Source organism: Sebastes umbrosus, chromosome 1 (assembly GCF_015220745.1).
Source record: "Sebastes umbrosus isolate fSebUmb1 chromosome 1, fSebUmb1.pri, whole genome shotgun sequence".
Lineage (NCBI taxonomy): Eukaryota > Metazoa > Chordata > Actinopteri > Perciformes > Sebastidae > Sebastes > Sebastes umbrosus.
The window spans coordinates 22,747,239-22,767,944 of NC_051269.1; the positions used below are offsets into that span (position 1 = coordinate 22,747,239).

The 20,706-nt window shown below is 37.5% G+C and overlaps 1 protein-coding gene across 2 annotated transcripts; it reads right to left on the reverse strand.

The window, feature by feature from the left end:
* Positions 1-1,834: 1,834 nt before the first annotated feature.
* Positions 1,835-18,966, reverse strand: LOC119491357 (protein SSUH2 homolog). 2 transcript variants are annotated; one of them, XM_037775285.1, is made up of 12 exons: positions 18,844-18,966; positions 11,517-11,612; positions 11,355-11,439; positions 11,009-11,138; positions 8,793-8,853; positions 7,951-8,075; positions 7,767-7,829; positions 6,128-6,237; positions 5,053-5,145; positions 4,830-4,935; positions 3,777-3,884; positions 1,835-2,829 (listed from the first exon to the last, which is right to left on the reverse strand). In XM_037775285.1, exons 1-12 carry the CDS (start codon positions 18,866-18,868, stop codon positions 2,695-2,697), a joined length of 1,137 nt encoding a protein of 378 aa, XP_037631213.1. In that variant the 5' UTR covers positions 18,869-18,966; the 3' UTR covers positions 1,835-2,694. The 2 variants fall into 2 exon arrangements, with proteins under 2 accessions (XP_037631213.1, XP_037631220.1); XM_037775292.1 differs by lacking the exon at positions 6,128-6,237 and adding an exon at positions 6,294-6,373.
* Positions 18,967-20,706: the final 1,740 nt, after the last annotated feature.

Here is a 20,706-nt window from a genome sequence, read left to right on the forward strand (position 1 = left end):
ACCAAACAACTCAAAACAAGAGTCAACACCAACAGGAGAATACACTGTTTACCATTGACGGAGCATTTTGGAACATTTTTCTTGGGCGCTACCCACATAATCAGCTGTGCTGCTCATCCCACAAATGCATGATCCTTACAAGTTAGACATCATTGCGAAGGTAAATAAACAGGCTTTCCAACGATGTAAAATACAATGACCATTAGCATTGTAATAACAGAGAAATAATTGACCAAACACAAGTTTCCGAACTTTGTTTTTTCCAGTTTATATATGATTTAATTTGCTTCTTTATTTATTTGTCTTTGTATTAATTCCTTATTTTTATTTACTCTTCTGTATAATTTTACCTTTAATTTATTTATGTATTTATTTGTATTTGTTTTATATTTATTTTAAATGTATGAGTTTATTTATTTATGCATGTATTTATGGAATTAATAAAGGAAATTAATAAAAAGATAAATAAATAAATAAATAAGCATATTGAAACATAAATATCAATTTATATTACATTTGATCAATTAATTAATGGCTGTTTATTTTTAACATTATTTTTGCTGCATTTAATGACATTTATTGATTCACTGAGTAATTTATTTATTTATTCATTTATTTGTGATTTGGCAGGTTCCGTCTTCCACAGTATGGGAGAGGAAAATTAGAAGAAAAAAAAAACATCAGATAATTTGACCTCTTTGGGCCTCAAACAGTTATTTAAATGAAACCTTTCTAAAAATGTTTACCATGCACGCAGCTACTTTGAAAAACAGGAAAACATTTCCTCAAACGCATATAAACTTGTCCTGTTTGTAGAACATCCTGTGCAGTTTCTGTCAATGTGGAATGAGATTAAACAAAGCAAAGATATCTTATGTTTTTTTTAAGACACAAGTATCAACATGAGGAAGTTAAAGTTGCTCCCTCAGAAGCTTGATTACGGCTCTAAGGCTATTTAGTCCTTGAACGTCTCTCATAATTTATACTCCTGCATCCAAACTGATGAATGTCACCAAGCATTGATTTAAGGAGGGAAGGATTGACAAAGAACAACAACAATAATCCTGAAAAAGGATGTCCATAACTGAGGTACCCGTCAGGAGTCGTATCAACATGCTTGACTGTAAAATGATTCGTTAAAGCTTCTCAACTCTTGATTTGTTTCCAGAATGTTTCCACGCTTTTTAACAAGAAATCTTTTCAAATGTTCTTAGTGCAGAGACTCAGACACTACAGGACGATAATATGACACAACTTTATTATGAACTTTATTTTGTTACATGTTTACTGAATACATTTAACAGGTTTCAATATGTCATATAAAATTATAACAGAGTCTTTAAAAGTGGAGAAAAACCTTTGGTGAAGAGGCTGGCAACGTAATTCTCCACCTCTATAAACACATTCCTGCTTCTCTCATACAGTATGTTCTGTGTCTTTATTGTTTTAATAATAAAAACATATTTTACATATAAAATTTAAAATAGTAAAATCTTTAAACAATCGCTGAGACAGTGTGAGACATACAAAAATGACGTGTCCTTTATAAAAGATGAATGAATATATGCTGGGATACCACATCATAAATACAGTATATATATACAGTATATGCAAATGTATGTATATATGTATTATTAGAAATCAATTAACGACACAAAACAATGACAAATATTGTCCAGAAACCCTCACAGGTACTGCATTTAGCGTAGAAATATGCTCAAATCATAACATGGCACACTCAAGCCCAACAGGCAACAACAGCTGTCAGTGTGTCAGTGTGCTGACTTGATTATGACTTGCCCCAAAACTGCATGTGATTATCATAAAGTGGGCATGTATGTAAAGGGGAGTCTCGTGGGTACCTATAGAACCCATCTTCATTCACATATCTTGAGGTCAGAGGTCAAGGGACCCCTTTGAAAATGATATCAGTTTTTCCTCGCCAAAATTTAGCGTAACTTTTGGGCATTATTTAGGCTTCTTTGTGACAAGGTAGTATGACATGATTGATACCAATGAACTCCTTAGGTTTTGTAGTTTCATATGATACCAGTATCTTCACTCTATATGCTTTAAAACTGAGCCTGCTACAACCTAAAAAAACGTGAGTTGCGTTAATGTGTTAAAAAAATGATTGGCGTTAAAACAAATTTGCATTAACGCATTATTATTGTGTTAACTTTGACAGATATATATAAAAATTCCCACTAAATAAGCAATATAATCTAAATATATTCACTCATTTAGAGTATGAATTGACTGAATACTGGGACAGGAAGCTGGTCTTTATCTTATCTGAGGAAACATACTGGCAGTAAACTGGGTCAGTCTGGACTTTGGCGCGTAGCTTTAAGAGTCCTGAAGAACATTTAATCTAATATGTAAATGTTTTAGCACAACATTAAGGCTTTGTTTGGTCATTTAAAGCACCGTGTTATCACACACTTGAAGGCATGCTGAACAATTAGTACGGACGGTTAATGTAGTAACACCAGTCCAGTGTTGATAAGTGCCGGTAGATTTTCATATAGCTTAATATCACTACAATGAATTTTTGGTGAACACATAAATGTTGATGAAAATGGATGATTTAGCTTTTTCCACCTGCTTCCCTTTCCCTCCTTTAATGACCCATACTACACATACACATGTATTGTCAGGATGAAATATGTTAACAATATGTCTATATGTTACTTATAGAAGAGTACACGCAGAAGGATATTTGGAAGCAAAGACTTTGTTCTCCACTCCGTAGACGAAGAAGCTGTGGTCTTTTCCACTGTAAGTGTAATAAGCGTGAGTCAGGGGCACCAGCTCGATGGTCTGACGCTACGGACAGAAATAAAAAGCAGTCATGACGTTAGTATCATTTTATTTTTGGAGAGAAAAGCAAACGAAACATTCACCATTCTTAAAAAGTCACAGCTCTATTAGGTATCTCAGCTTAATTCAATGCAGGGATTTACATCACTTTCTCTTTGTAGTCTTGTTGCATCACTTTGTAGTCTATTTTTGAATCTCTGTGGTCGTTTTGTGTCACTTTTAGTAATTTTTGTGTCAGTTTGTGGTCTTTTTATGGTTGTTTTGTGTCACTTTGTAGTCTTTTTGCGCCACTTTGTAGTCGTATTATGTTAATTTGTAGACTTTTTGCACCACTTTGTGTTCTTTTTTCATCACTTTGTAGTCTTTTTGTATCTCTTTGAGGTCTTTCTGTGTCTCTTTGTGGTTGTTTTGCATCACTTTGTAGACTTTTTGTATCTCTTTGAGGTCTTTCTGTGTCTCTTTGTGGTTGTTTTGCATCACTTTATAGACTTTTTGCGTCACTTTGCGATTATTTTGCATCACTTTGCGGACGTTTTGTGGTCATTTTGCATCAGTTTGTGGTAGTTTTGCATCACTTTGTAGTCTTTTTGCATCTCTTTGTAGTCTTTTTTCTTTTTGTAGTGCTTGCGTCACTTTATAGTATTTCTGCAGCTCTTTTGTGGTCGTTTTGTGTCACTTTTTAGTCTTTTTGCTTCTTTGTGGTGTTTTTGCATCTCTTTCAGTGAAATTTTTCAGACATTTTGAAAGCCCCGTTCAGTAGAACTACAAAAAAACTTCTTCACTGGACTACTCCATAAGCTTATTAATGCACTTTCTTCAACATAGGGAAGGGACATTGGCATTCAGTGTGCAGGGTATAAAACTACTACTACCATTTCTATATCACCCAATTACTTTACAAAATTGTTTATTTTTGAATGAACAAGAGAACAAGTTTGTATGTTTGTTTGTACCTGTTGCAGGATGCGGCTGGTGGAACTGAAGCGATTGAGGTGTTCGTTTATCAGTTTTGTAGAAACATCGCATATCTCCTGATCGGGGAAACCCTGGATAGGGTACACCTAGCAGGACACAGAGGGGAAAACACAGACAATCAACAAGACTAACAGTCTACAGTAGTAGAGTCTACGTACATGTTAGCAGCTCTGGGAGGCTGGCCTTAGACACTATGGTGCTTTGATCTAAGTGCTAACATGCACACAATGGCAATGTTTAACAGGTATAATGTTTACCACGTTCACCATCTTAGTAAACATGCTAATATTTCCTAATTAACAGTAAACACACCTTCAGCTGATGGGAAAATCATTAGTTTTACAGGTATTTAATATAAACCAAAGTGTTGGACAGATTAAAATGTTCACCTGATGATGGCGCTTAAAGCTTTTTTTCTGCTTTCTGACTGTCTGAGCAGCACTTTATGTGGAAGGAAATCTACATCAGTAGCGTTTTGACGTCAATCTCATGGAGCAGATAAGCCTCTATTTTATTAAATGTATTCATCCACACAGACTCCAAGAGACATTGGTGGTTTTTTAAATGATATCAAGTGTCTTTTTCTCTGAAAACAACGCTATGAGAGCTGTGAGAGTGAACCACAGCAGTAAAGTTGTGGTCGGACAGATAAACAATGAGCTGAAACTCTCTATAAAGCTCTGTAGAGCTGAGGGAAGCTGCAGATTCAGCTGGTCATTCTCTGCAGATTCATCACCTTTTACATTATCACACTGTTTTCACATTTTCATTGTATACATTGTTATTATAAAAACATCAATTATAGCCGCATTAACTACAACTACAATGATCAATCATGGCCCCCAATTTCTCTATGAGCGGGCGCTTACGCTCTCCTCATGGAGCCATGAAAACTATGTTTATCCAGTAAATGTCATACCGAGATTGGAGTCTGTGTGGATTGAATGGATAGATTCTTCAGTAGCGTTTATGTGCCATCAACACCTCACATCTGATAGGAACTTCTAATTAAAATAATCTGGTGTTTTTACCAGAACACTCTCATCGATGAAGAACGGATCTCCCGCCACCTTCTCAAACTTCTTGTCAGGGAAGTCAGGCTGACGGTCTGGGATGAAATCACTTATGTCGTTCTTCCTACACACACACACACACACACAAACACAAAGAAACAGATGTACAGAAGAAAGATTTTGAGTGTGTGTGTGAGTGTGTGTGTGTGTGTGTGTGTGTGTGCGCGCTGCTTTGACATACCATGTCACAGTGAGCTGGATGAAGTGCAGCAGGTTCTGGCTGCCGTGACAAACAGAGCAAGTCCTGTAGCCGTGACCATGACAGAAAGTACACCTGGAGGAGTGAGGGACATCATCGTCGTAGTAAAACATGAAAAAAGTGAACAAATTGGTGCAAAATAAATTAAGAAACAAGCAGAGCGGTCATGGCTGAGACAGGAAGAAGTTTGACACTGACATGACGTGGTGGAAAGTACAGCAAGGATCAAGAGTAGAAACATAAAGATGCTTCCATACAGCGCACGAGGGGGTCCCTGAATGGTTTGATGAGCATCGTAGCTCCTTCCAGTGAGGCATGTGACCGGCCCAGTCACCAGACCTAAACCCAGTTGGTCCATTAAGGGACATTTTGGAGCGACGTGTTAGACAGTGCATCGTCATCAAACTGGGAATATGTTTCGGAACAATGGTGTCCATCCCCCAGTAGATCTCCAAGGTCTTGGGGAGCTTTCTTTCTGTTTCTCGCTTCCCTCGCTCACATCTCTTCATTGCATCGTAGCTCCTCCCAGTGAGGATGCGAAAGGGCTTAAAACTACTACATTTGTACAGGGAAAATGACACTGAATGTTGTAAACACGGGACACAATCGAACAGCTGATTGTAATGTGACGTACGGAACACGGTCTCCTGGATGAAAGCCGTGCGTTTGTTGGACACGTCCACGTCCCCTCCCGCCCGCTAGTTGTCTTTTCGCTCTTTAATCTTTGTTACTACACTCCTGGTGCACTTTCTCAGAGTGTTTACTGTTGCCACGGATGGGTTTACATTGGACTTAATGGAATCACCGGTGCATTTCATGCCAACGCTAAGGGGTGCCTTGTGCGGCGGTATCGAACTCCTCGAACGCCTCGGTATTTGAAGCCCTAGGAATGAGATCGGACTGGATTGTCAGTAAATGTCCAGGTCACTGGCAACGATTAGTCATATGTTTGCAACACAGTGTGTGTTGTCTATCAAGTGACGTGTAATTTGTAAATCAATTCAAGCACTGGCTCACTCAACTCGAGAACACAGAGTTCTCGGGTCTCATCGCTCACCTCTTACGGCCTCTCCCGCTACAAGAAGAGCAACGCGTCTTCCCGGACGACCGCTTGTGATTCCCAGGCCGCCTTCTGGACCCTGTGCCATGGCAGTTAAAACAACGCTTCTGCAAGATGGAGAAGGACATTCAGACGGAGAGACAGGAAAGAACTGGACACCCACCTCTTACGACCTCGGCCGTGACAGGAGGTGCAACGCTTGTTCCTGGAACGACCGTTACCGTGGCAGAATGGACAACGCCTCTGCAGAATGAGATGAGGGTTTGGGTTATGTGTCCACCAGAAAAGGTGCCTCAAAGGGCAGGTCCATTATTTTTTGCTTTTTTTGAGGTTTTTATATCATCCTGTAGCTTCCCAGTGGTGTTCCTTATGTATTCAAATCTGAACATTCACATTTTGGTCGAAGTACGTACGTTTTAGCATCAAAATGCTATTTTCCCAAGCCTTATAAAACATTTTTCCCATGGGACATAGGTTGGTGGTCAGGATGCTCCCTGTTGGGAGAAGCAGACAGGACTACCGGCACGAAAGCTAAGCAATGTCCTGCTGTGGTGACGTCACGTTAGTTCAGATCCAAAAGTCACACAATAACACAAACAAACTAACCAATCGCTGCAGCGGTAGACCAGCAACTCCCATGTTCTGCGAGTTAAAATGACTGTTTTTGTCAAAGGGAGTCTGGTGGCTGTGAAGAGAGCATAGATAACGTCTTCAGTTCCCCGTTGAAAAGGGCTGGCTGATGGCGAGGTTAAGTGGTGAAAATATTCTAAATATAGCGTACACTTAAAGGGACTATTGATTTTTTACGTGGCTAAAATACGTTTTTCTGCTGCTCCCGTCCACAGCCGCTTTACCTCACTGTCAGACAGCACTTTCCGACGGGGAACTGAAGCTGTTATATCGCTCTCTACGAAGCCACCAGACTCCACTGACAAAAAAAACAGTCATTTTACCTCACAGAACACAGAAGACATCAAAAAATCTAACTAACTACAATTAACAATTAACACTCTGAGACCCACAATAGATCAGTTTTTGTCTTTTTTAGGGGGGTACAGGGGGCCAAAATTTAGCCTGACTTTAGAGCGTTATTTAGCCACCTTCCCAACAAACTAGCATGACACGGTTGGTACCAATGGACTCCTTTAGGCTTTATATGATATCTGTACCTTCATTCTAGCTCTGGAACCTGCTAAAGCCTCTAAAAGACAGTAAAGTCGGCCATATTTTCTTACATGTTTAATATGAAACAATGAATCAATTAAGAGTGAAAATAATTGTTCGATGCAGCACTAATGTGTTATTAACCTGAACAGAAAATGAAGACATTTTGGGTGCTAGGAGAGTTCTGTTATGTTACATGATGTCTGGATAATGAAAATTGCCAGATGGAGGTGTCAATGTGTGAAGATACAGCTTCCACTGTCCTTTTATGTTAACGTTGTACAAAGAAACATACAAGAAGAACAGACACCAAACTTAATATCTGCTCCTGATACTGTATAAGCTCTATACTGAGAAACCTGAGGGCTAACCATGACCTTGCAGTGTGGATTGAACTGCATCATGAACTGGACCTTCCTTCTACTCTTGCTGCAAATTATGTAGTAAATCCTTTAAAAACAAGACATCTCACCTGGCCTCTTCCATGACAAGTAGTACAGCGAGTTCTTCCACAGCCGTTGCACTTGTGACATGGCTAAAACACACACACACACACACACACACACACACACACACACTTTACTTACACATTACTTTGATACAGAGAACACACAAAAGCACAACAATAGCTCACTCAGGAGTACAGAAAGCTGTACCTTAACGAAGGATGAGTGTGGCACGCGGACCTTCTCCACCCTGTCGGTGTATCTCTGAGGCAACGACACAGGAATGTCCCACGGTGGAGGGCTCATACCAAACTGAGGACCATCAACCACCTGTCCTGTTTGAAGAAAAAAAATAAACAGGACAACATGATTAATGAAGAGCGGTGATTGAACTAAATAAGTCAACCACAAAAAAATAAAGATTTGCAATCTTGCAGCTTCTGCCATAAAAGTCACGTGCCCTCGAAGTAAGGTAAGAAATGTTGCCATGCTCGTGGCGTGTCTCCAAAGATGACGATGTTGGTTGGTCAGTCCACTTTCGTTCAGACATTCGTAGTTCCCCACATGATGTATGCATCACTGTGGTGATCCCCTGACCTTTCATCTAGCGCCATCATCAGGTCAGATTTTTCAGTTGTCCAATACTTCGGTTTGTCAGCAAATACCTGCAGAACTAATGATATTCCCATCAGCCTCAGCTGTACTTTGTGTTTAGTGCTAACTAGCTAATGTTAGCATAAGAGGTGGACGTCATCTTGGTTTTTTGGAAGTGACACGAGAAGGTGGAGCTAAGCACAACCGGAACCCTGAATAAGACATTTTCAGGCGACCAAAAATGTTACAATTAACTTTCATGAATTGAAAACACACTGTGAAAGGGTTAAAGTTCTAAGACGAAAACGCGAACAACTCCCAGACAGGAAAACGCTATGTTAGCGACCATCAATCACAAGGTAGCCACGCCCTAAAGCATACCCTGCTTTGTGGTCTATTTCACTCTAAATGGGACCATAATTTACTTGTAATTTGTTAGCTCAGATAAATGTTTTTACCATTGTAGGGTTCAAACTGCCAGGCGCTGGTTCTGGTCTCAGCGTAGGTCTCCAGTCGATACTGCAGAAGGAAGACAATCAGATAACACTGGACTTTGGATTCATGTTGTCAGTCAGACTGATATGTTCCCGCTAAATTGGAGTTTTAAGAGGAACTTAACACCCCTTGGAAATCTTGTTTCTGCTGTATTCTGGGAAGGTTTGCTTTATTTCAGTATGTAAAACACTCTTCAATCATTGGATGTGGTTTGTATTTGAATGGTGCCTAAACATTTAAATACATGAGGCACAACTGGAATGGGGATCATCTGTGACTCCATGCGTTAGTTACTCCATGTCATGATTTGAATCAGAGGATAACGTACAAAGTGCTGAGGTCACAGGACTACCCAGTGAGTTGTGAGTTTTTACAGTCTGGTCAGTTGCATCAGAAAGAGAGACAGCTAACTCAAGCTCCCCTTTAGGTAAAACAACACATTTAAAGGGATAGTTTGGGTGTTTTGAAGTGGGGTTGTATGAGGTACTTCTCCATAGTCAATGTATTACCTATAGTGGATGACAGTCGGCATGCCCCCAGTTTGGAGAAACAGACAGGAGTTACCGCGATGTACTGCTGTGGATGAGACCGGCAGCCAAACACATTTTAGACATCTAAAAGAACGACCTAAAAAAATCAATATCAGTTTAAGTGTACATTATATTTAGAATATTTTCACCGGTTTACCTTGCCGTGAGGCAGCTATACAGTCTATGTTACCGACTGGGAACTGAAGCCGTTGTCTATGCTCTCACCAAAGCAACCATCAACCTCCAAAATATATATATAAATAACATGAAACAAACAAACCGATCGAGGCAGCAGTAAACGAGCAAACCCGTGTTCTGCGAGGTAAAATCCTTTTTTTTTTTTTCCAATGGAGTCATGTGACTTGGGAGAGAGCATAGATAACAGCTGTGTCTGATCTCCTTAAACCTTATACTCCAATCGGGACTCTCCGCTCTCAGAATACAGGGCTCCTGTGTGGTCCCGGAGTGAAAAAGAAGACAGCAGGCCAAAGGGCCTTTTCCTATCGAGCCCCCTTCCTCTGGAATAACCTCAGTATGGACATCAGACAGTCTGATTATGTGGAAGCCTTTAAATCCAAACTCAAAACCCATCTTTTTGCCCTAACTTTCAATTAATTAGTTATTGTTTTATTATTCGGCTGGTGGGTCGGTTTCAGTCTCGATGTATAATTCAAGCCCAGTTGTCCTGCCGAAGAGAATAATATTAACTTTAAGCCACTGTCTCTCAATAACCCTCTATTGTTTATGTCCCACAAGCACTGCTGTGTGCCTCTTTGTCTGTCTCTCTCTGCCCCCCCCCTTACATGGTGGAGAGAAGGTCATGTGGCTCAGGCTCTATCTGTTTGGCAATGCTTGGAAGCTGCTTAACATCCTCCTGGATCCATCTCTTCATGTATGTTCACATTATATGTATCAATTTTTGTCATATGGATTGTCTATGTTATATTTGCATTATGTTGTTACTCTGTAAACATAACAGCTATTGCATGTCTGTCATCCTGGAAGAGGGATCCTTCCTCTGTTCGTGCTTCCTGAGGTTTCTTCCATTTTTCCTCATCCGATGAGCAGGTCATACTGTAAAGGACAGAGGATGTCGTATCCTGTGCAGATTGTAAAGCCCCCTGAGGCAAATTTGTGATTTGTGATATTGGGTTATACAAATAATATTGACTTGACTTGACTTCAGTTTCCCGTTGGAAAGGGGTTGTCTGACGGCAAGGTACAGCAGTGAAAATATTCTAAATATAGCGTACACTTAAACTGATATTGATTTTTATAGGTGGGCCTTTCTTTTTGGTGATTAAAATACGTTTTGCTGCCGCCCCCGTCCACAGCAGTACATTGCTTTGCTCCCGTGCTGGTACTCCTGTCTGTTTCTCCAAAATGCCGACCGTCATCTACTGTAAGAAATACACTGACTATGGATATGTAACTCATACAAACCCACTTCAAAACACCCAAACTATCCCTTTAAAGCCACCTTCAAACAAAGATTCCCCAAAATATGCATTTCGCAAAGCACTAGTTATTCCCCCTCTGCACACTATTAGGTACTAGAATGTGTTCACACATGTCAGGTTGGTCCAGGTTAGATATTAGATAGGTAACATATTCATCCATTGATTTGTGCAAGAGATGTATGCTCCTACCCTGTACACAATGATGGGTTTGAGCTCTTTGAAGATGAGGTTCCTGGCAGGTTTGGAGCTGTACCTCCATTTAGATTCTACAAACTTGAGCAGGGCATCTCTGGCCACATCCTCCGACACTGTGGGGACCCTGGAGGAGCAAACACACACACACACACACACACACACACACACACACACACACACATGGGTATGTACATCTTTTATCCCATCATGCCTTCATATCTCTGTCTGAAATCTTGAGAGACATTCAAGTCTCTCACATCAAGACCAAGAACAGAATCAAAAAACAGAATCATCAGCAAAGTATCTTATAGATAAAGTGAATTATTTATGTGTGTGTTACCTGACATTGGGCACCAAAGTGTTCCTGTTGAGTTCAGGCTGGGGGGTATAGGCAGGCGGAGGTGGATACAATGGGTTGTCATCCTCTGGTAATTAACACAAACATAAGATGAAGGTTGGGAAAAGTTAAAGAAAACAAAAGAGAAGAGAACAAAAGACTCACCTCCTCCTTTGTGGCCCTGATATCCATGTATGTCATCCAGCCAGCCAGGAGGGGGCGCTGATGGTCCCTCCTCTGGTATGTTTGGATCAAATGCACCTGAGAAGATGAGGTGAAGAAGAGGTTGTTTCTCTGGTTGTGTCCGACATTCCATGATATTTAGTACACTAAAACAGTATGTGAGATTTTTTAGCAAGTCCGAAACCTTAGTATGAAACCAATAGTATGCGAATTTCATACTATTTCTGGTGAAATATTACAGTATGCAATCACTGGACACTACGGCAACATAAATAGCCTACAATGCAATGTGGTAGTGCCGACAATGTTCAAAACAGACAATGGCGGACAGCTCTGTAACATCAACAACGCTTCAATTTAGGTGTAACTGTAAGATTTTGATGGGAGGGGGTGGGTTTAGACGGAGCTCCTGAGGCGATGCTACTTTCAAATTATGCTAGCTTTCCAACATCATCGACCCTATCTTTAAATTGGTATTTTGGAGGGATTATTGATCAATTTGATCAATTCTCGATTGGTAAAAAATGATTAAATTTAGCACCAAATCTGTGCAACAAATGGTATCCACCCCAAAATTGCTGCAACATCTTATGAGACATAATAGAGCATGGCAATGGCCATCATATACTTCTATCAAAATGTTCTAAGCCCTTATACACTTTCACAATTTATTTTAATTAATCAATTCATTTATTCATGATTATTTCTGATTTATGACTAGAATAAAATTAATTAATCTTCATGTTCCCGGCTTTCAGATGATGTACAACACCTCTATGTGACATCTACTGTTGACCTGCTATCTCCTCTAAAGTCCACATGTCCCCCCTCTAAAAAAGACAGAAACAGGTCTATTGTGGCTCTCAGAGGGTTAATTCATACAAAGTAAGTTGAACAAAAGTACACTTTTTGGGTATGTAGTGCACAATATGCGATTTCGGACACAGCCTGTGTCTCACTGACATTAAACACACCTCAGGCTGATAGATGAAGTACAATCATTTCTCTGTTGTCACAGTAAAGTTTGTGTTTCCAGCAACCTGTTTGTATGCATATTTTCATACTGCACATAAAAAACCTGGATGGACACAAGGGGGGAAACAAAATATTGCAAAAAAAGTTTTTACACTTGGCTGGTGTGGAAAGGTGTATCGATAAAAGCAAAATGTGACAGACCTGTCTGTATGTTCAATGGGTAGCTCAAACAGAGCAGTTTGAAATCTTTACTTGAATCTTCCTTGTATGTTTTATCATGCTAACAATGGGAATCATCTTGCTAAGGAGGGGTGGACAGTGTTTCTGTCAGTGTGGCAGGAAGGGAGGATGCATTCTTCAGGAAACTGGTTATAGCCCAAAGGAACAGACGAGATGCAGGCAACACTAACATTACTGAAGGCTTGCTAATAGCAGTAGATATCAGCCGATGCAGCCGTAGACTGCATATAAGAAGTGGACGTAGTCACCATGACGTCACCCATTGGTTTGTGGACCATAAACTCATGTTTACAATGCTTACTGAGGTAATAAATCAAGTGAGAAGTAGGCTCATTTTCTCATAGACTTCTATACAATCAGACTTCTTTTTGCAACCAGAGGAGTCGCCCCCTGCTGGCTATTAGAAAGAATGCAAGTTTAATGCACTGGCATTGGCTTCACTTTTGAGACCCGGAGGTAGCCCACTGGATGCAGTCGAGGAAATAAACTCAAGAATATACCAGTTTGCCGATGCGACACTGCGCAAACATGAAAATAGTCTCCACAGCTCTGAGAGAAGTAAGATCATTTTCAGTTCATCCACACTCTGACAGTTCCTCAGTAGATCCCACCCTTCCATTGTCCAAGCTGCTGAGGACAGACTGCAGTAACCACACTGCAAATACCATTTCTACCAACACTTTGTGTTTGTCCATTTACCTTTGTTTTTTTATGGTTTCTCTTCAAAGGGTCCATGGGAGTTCTGTAAATAGAGCATGCCTCAAAAGGCTGAACAGGAGGAGCCAATACAATATAAGACTTCAATGTTTGTCTTCACTATAACACATTACTGCTGCATACCGGTTGGACAAAACTACTGATTATGGTGGACAGAACCTGCCAAAATCAAAAATCAATCAATCAATAGATAAATAAATGACTCGATAAATAAATAAATAAATATGTCATTGAATGTAGCATAAATAATATTAAAAATAAATGTAGTCATTATTTAATTGATAAATGTGACATAAATTGATATTTCTGTTTTAATTGGCTTCTTTATATATTTATCTGTGTATTAATTCCCTTATTTGTTTACTCTTCTGTTTAATTTCCCCTTTTATTTATTTTTGCATTTAGTTTTTAATTATTGACTTATTTTTGCATTTATTATTTTATTTAATTATTTAATATTTATTTATAAATGTATGTATTTATTAATGTATTTATTTATTCAAGCATGATTTTCCCTTTGCTGTATTTTCTGTATTCTTTTCTTTATACATTTCAACAAAGATAAATAAATAAAGAAGCCAATTAAAAGAGAAATATCAATTTATGACACATTTTATCAATGAATGGCATTGATATTTAATTTCAATATTATTTTTGCTACATTTAATAACATATATATTTATTTATCGAGTCGTTTATTGATTTATTTCTCATTTTGGCAGGTTCCGTTCTCCGTAACTGATACAGCTACTCAGTTTGCATGTAACACATCCATCTCCATGACAACTGATCAAACTGCTGATGAAGACGATGTGATATGGTTGAAAGCATCGGAAAAGGTTAGTAAGTAGACCTTGAGAAGGGATTGTTTTGTCTGTAGTGTATCAACTGTAATTTGAAGATTTATCCCCTGAAATATTTTTATGGTCAAATATTTTCATAAGATCTGCCAAATTTAACTACAGACAAACAACATAAATGACAGATCATGTCATCAGTCAGTTCATACAGTGAACTGACTGTATGTGTTTCCAACATATTTGCATTGCGGGTGGAGTTCAGGTAGGTCTGGTGAAAGGTAAAGTGAGCCTATTGAGTAACACTGTCAGCAGATATGAGAAACAAAAGGTGGGACCACTCCTACATTGCAAGTTCTTACAAGGTTTCTGTTGCACAACAACATCGCAATAAATTACAACTACAACTGTTAAATATGTAACTTTCCACTGATATAACAAACAAATACTGTTTAGGGCTGCACAATTAATCAAAACTTTATCGAAATCACAATAAGGCCTACTGCAATTTTCAAATCTCAGGAGGCGCAATATTTGTTAAATGTGTGTCAAAATACCATTTTAAATGAATTATTGTGGTGCTGCAGAGATGCCCCAGCTTTCACATTATATTCTACATATATACAGTATATATATATATAAATATAAGCTGTTTTCATGGAAATTACACCTTTCTATGGGATAATATTTTGTTATATAGAAAAACAGATGTCAGAAAGTCAGATACAGGTTATAACTCCAGTTTTTACCAAATATGTAGTTACTGATCGCAATTTCAAATTTCAAAAAACGCTTTCGGTCACAAAAGTGAGTCACGAGCTGTTACTGGACAGTATTGATGTTAAAATGAGAGTTACACTGAAACATGTCAGTTTAAACAAGCAGAGCGAAAGAAGAACACTGAAGCGTAGGGTTAAGGGCGTTTCTGAAGTGTGTCAGGGTTCAAATTAAGGCTGTCAAAGTTAACATCTGATATCACAATTGCAATATCAGTCAAAATAATCACAATTAGATACTTTTTTAAATCGTTTGGCCCTAAACAATTTTCCCTTTCAGACGGGCTTGCATGGCAGCCTCTGCCATCAGTGTATGAATGTGTGTGTGAATGGGTGAATGCTGACATGTAGAGTAAAATGCTTTGAGTGGTCAGAAGACTAGAACAAGTGCTATATAAATGCAAGTCCTATTTGCCATGCAACCAGCATAGATTGAAAAGTTACAGGTAATCATAATAAGCATATATCCCAAAATGTCCCAAACTATATATCTTCACAAACAGTCAAGGCCACGCCCCCCTTTTGGGGGATAGAAAACCAAAGATCCCATAGACTTCAATGCAATTTGACGTAATTTTGTATTATAATTTTGACACATGTCTAATGTCTACCTGAGCGTTCGCGATACCGTAATAAATTGAGGTTGATCGCTGCCATGTCCCTTCAGTCTTCCTCTGTCCAACACAGTGGACGTATATTGCTTGTCCAGATATTAGATTGAATCATGTTAAGCCAAGTGTTGTCTGTAAATAACCGATGTGTTAATAGTAATAATAAACTGCATGTGATTATCATAAAGTGGGCATGTCTGTAAAGGGGAGACTCGTGGGTACCCATAGAACCCATTTTCATTCACATATCTTGAGGTCAGAGGTCAAGGGACCCCTTTGAAAATATCTATGCCAGTTTTTCCTCGTTAAAACTTAGTCTAACTTTGGAGCGTTATTTAGGTCTGATGTATACTTTTACCCGTTCTTTCCATCTTATGGAGAGCAGACATCACCACAATTCACACAGCTTTGTATGATTAGACAAATGGAGGGATTGGCGTGGTTACAGAGCCCTCAGCGGACCCGCCCCTGCATTTCAGAGCAGAGAATACTGCTTTTTTATTTTTTTGCATGATTTTGATATGACCTAACTTTATAGACTTTGCGATGTTTTTAATCATTCAGATTTGCCTGGATGGTTACCAACGCATTTTTCTGTGGCGTGACAAACTCAGAACACTTTGTGTGATTGTGTGATTGTGTCTACTTGTTATTGTATTTCACTGACGTGTAACTGTAATGTGAAACTTAATCAAGCTTTGACTTCCCTAACTGCAGCTGTGCAGCAGCAAAAATATTCACAAAAATACCATATAAGAATATGAGGCTTCTTACATAACAAATATTACATAAATATACACAATAGTGCCTTGATTGAGACACTTCCGAGGCACTGTGCAGCTATTTAGCGTGTGCGTCATGATTTTGCTCAACAACGTCTACTCCTCAGAGTGTTTTTCATTAGCTGTGTTTTCTGCCCGGCAGATATAAATACAACAGAGCCAGTGTGCTTATGTCACGCTGTACACAATACCTCTGCTGAGGGATAAAAATATCAGCGAGAAGGTGTTTCCCAAAGATCTGGGTTGAGATGGACGGAGTGTGAGAACAGCATGGGGTAAGGAAGGAGGGAGGGAGACTCATTAAGAGAGAGACAAATAAAGAGAGAGAGAGAAAGGGAGCAAGGGAGGGGGAGAAGGAATGTGAGTTAAAAAAGAGGGCAGAACAAAGACGACCTGATTACTGAGGCTTTGACTGGACAATACATCCAAAATACTCCCGCAGAACTGCTTTGCAGCACTAAAAATATTGTTTATGAGTAAATTTAACTTGAGTGATCAGACTGAACAACTATACTGAGACATGCAGGTTTAAAGGCGATCAACAGTGAAACATGCACAACAAAACACAAGGAGCTCCTGCTATATCAACTCTGAGCTATAGGTAATAGAGACATAGTATAGTACAGATATAATGTTCATATTTTTTATAGTATAGTATTTGTATAGCACATATTTGAATGTATTTTGCATATTTATTTTTTATAGCTTTTTTCATATTTTTACTGTACATAAATTTATAAGTATTTTTACATTTTATTGTACATATTTTATTGTGTTTATTTCATATTTGTATTGTACATATTTAGATCTTTTCATATTTAGTATTTTTCTTCATGTTTTTACTGTACATATTTTTATAGTATCTTTTCATATTTGTATTGTAATTTGTCTGTAGTATTTGTCGTAGTTTTATTGTACATGTTTGTATAGTATTTTTCATATGTTACTGTACATATTTTGTAGTATTTTTTAACATTTTATGGTGCATATTTTATAGTATTTTTCACATTGTTATTGTACATATTTATATTGTATTTTTCAAATCTTTATTGTACATATTTATACAGTATTTTTCATTGTTTTATTGTATATGTTTCTATAGTATTTTCATATTGTTATTATACATATTTTATTGTATTTTTAATACTTGTATTGTCCATATTTATATTTTTCATATTTTGATTGTACATATTTGTATTTTATTATTTTCATATTTTTATTGTTATTTTTTATATTATTTTTCATAGTTTTGTTGTACGTATTTGTATTTTATTTTTCATTGTTTACTGTTAATATTTCATAGTATTTTTATATTTTATTATACATATTTTATTGTGTTCTTTTAATACTTTTATTGTAGATATTAATATTTTTCATATTTTGTTTAATTATATCTGTATCGTATTTTTCTTCATGTTTTTACTGTACATATTTTTATAGTATTTTTTATATTTTTTATTGTATTTTTCTAAAATATATTTCATATTTTATTGTAAATATTTTTAATTTTACATTTCACATTTTTTCATATTTTTACAGTACATATTTATATAGTATTTTTCATGGCTTTATTGTACATATTTTGTATTGTACACATGTTACAGTAGTTTTCATATTATTTTATTGTACATATTTTATAGTATTTTATTTTGATTGTACATATTTTATAGTATTCTACATGTTTTTTAATATACATATTTAGTATATTTTATTGTAAACAAGTCTATCCTATATGTATGTTTCATGACTTTTGTTGTTTTTGCTTGTTTTTATTTTTATTTTCTCTTACTATATTTTGCACAAAAACACCAGGACAAACATGTGAAAACCTACCAGGCTATAAATATTTCACCTATTTTCTCTCAGTAATTAAAAATGTTTTCATGGAAAAAAAAAAAATCTGCTGTGCTTTTCTGAACTGATGCAAGAAGATACCTGAAATCCTTCCCCAAGAAAAGCTCATATTTACTTTGAGAGCTGGATTTCATGCAAACAGGTCCTGCCTGTTTAGTTTATTAATCCAGTATTGAGAAACCTCTGAAGAATGACGTCAGTCTGACTGTGTCTTCCATGGCCACTTCAGTGAGTTGGTGTCTGTCTCTGGACTCAACTGAAGTCCTTAACGTTACAGTGTTGCTACTACTTCAGCAGCCTACAACAGCGACTTCATGTCGATAAAAGTGGCTAGAAATGCACTGACACGGTTATACACTTAGCAGCAGTTAAATCAGCTTAAACCAGGACAAACAAAGTGGAGTTTACGACCCGTTTTAGCCCTCTAACCCGGGTTAAAGTATAGACTTTAGTGTATAAAGTGTGCAGGCTAGAGGGGGTCTACAAAGTTGTGTTTAACACAGAAAGCAGCAGTTCAAGTATGAAAGTATCTTTTCTAAAACATGCTCTTTGCTCACCGAGGTCTTCGTCTTGGTCGTTCATTGCTTCTCTGCTTTTACTCCTTTGAGGTGAATGAAGATCCGTAATGTAAAGATTAAAAAAAACATATTCTGTCTGCAAGAGTCCAGCAAGAGGCAGGTACAACTTCCGGTTAGGATTTTTCAAAATAAAAGCCTAAAGTACTGTATAGGTTCACAAGTTTCTCAGTCTCTGTAAATTTGCTCCAGCTGGTGGGCTGAGGTCAACTCCTGCCTTTGTATCAGGGGCCAGTTGCATAAACTAGTCTTGGCCTTAGACTGGTCTTAGGTTGTGAATATCCCTGTCTGAAAAAAATCATGTGCCTCTGTGTCCTCAGGTGTCCTCCGGTGCTCCTAATGGCATCTGCAAGATTTCACAGACCGGAGGAAAACCGGAGGACACCGAAGGACACCTGTTTTTTTTTTTCAGATTACCTGTCTCATGCACTACTGTCAGGATATAGTGACCGTTTTATGAAATAAATAACTTAAATAACCTTTTTTTAATCATATTTGCTCCAGTTCTACCCACTGCAGCTCAACTCTTTGATTACTGGTGTTTTAATGCTTATTGTATGTTTTATTACTGATCGTTTGTGACGTAAGGTGATCTTGAGTTTAATGAAAGGTGCCATTAACTAATAATAATAATAATGATAATAATAATAATTATTATCATTATTAGTAGTAATATATGAACAAATAGGCTATTTGATGTATTTGCATGATTTCTGCACTTTTTGAAGTTGTAGGGTAAACACATGGTTGAATGCACTTGTAAGTTGCTTTGGACAAAAGCGTCAGCTAAAAAATTTTGATGTTATTTAAACAGGTTCTGCTTCCTGTAATCATTCCTCCTGTTCTTATTGGCCATTAAAAAAGATCCCTTCTTAATGGGAAGTGATGGAGGACAAAATCCACAATATGTATATGTATATATACAATTTAATATCAATTAACAACACAAAACAATGACAGATATTGTCCAGAAACCCTCACAGGTACTGCATTTAGCATAAAAAATATGCTCAAATCATAACATGGCAAACTGCAGCCCAACAGGCAACAACAGCTGTCAGTGTGTCAGTGTGCTGACTTGACTATGACTTGCCCCAAACTGCATGTGATTATCATAAAGTGGGCATGTCCCTGTGTCTATATGTCTCTTTTCATTGCTGCATTTCTTGTATGAAAGGTGCTAACTTTTACTTTGAAGGCAACATCTCTGAACTTCCTGTCCTGGCTTGTCTGTTTGTGTCTGACTTGCAGCTCCTGGCCGCGCCCACACTGTTTACATTCACACACCCTTCACGGAAAAATAAATATATATATATATATATATATATATATATATATATATATATATATATATATATATATATATATATATATATATATATAAATATATATATATATATAAAAGCAAACGCTTTTGGAACTTGCAGCTGTCTCGTAGAATATTTCTCTTGACATGTGACCATTTTGTTTTTTTCTTTATTAAAATAAACAACTGAATATCATACACATTATCGTATTTTGTTCTCAAAATAATACAAAACATTAAAAAAAAGTTTATGTTCTTGTCAATATTCTTAAACAGGAATTTGGAAATTGTGTAGAAAATCTTCATACAATAGTAAATGTCCATTCTTATCTAATATGAGGGCAACTCTTATAGTTCCATTATTCACCCACGTTTGTCCCCAGTGATGGGATGTAACTAACTGAATTTAGTTAAAGGTCCCATATTATATGCAGAAACTCTGCATTTTAAACAAGCCGTCAGGATTTCTGCCCATTTGTGATGTCACGAATATACAATATTTAGACCCCTTGACACAATTTTAAACGTGGACGTTCTAA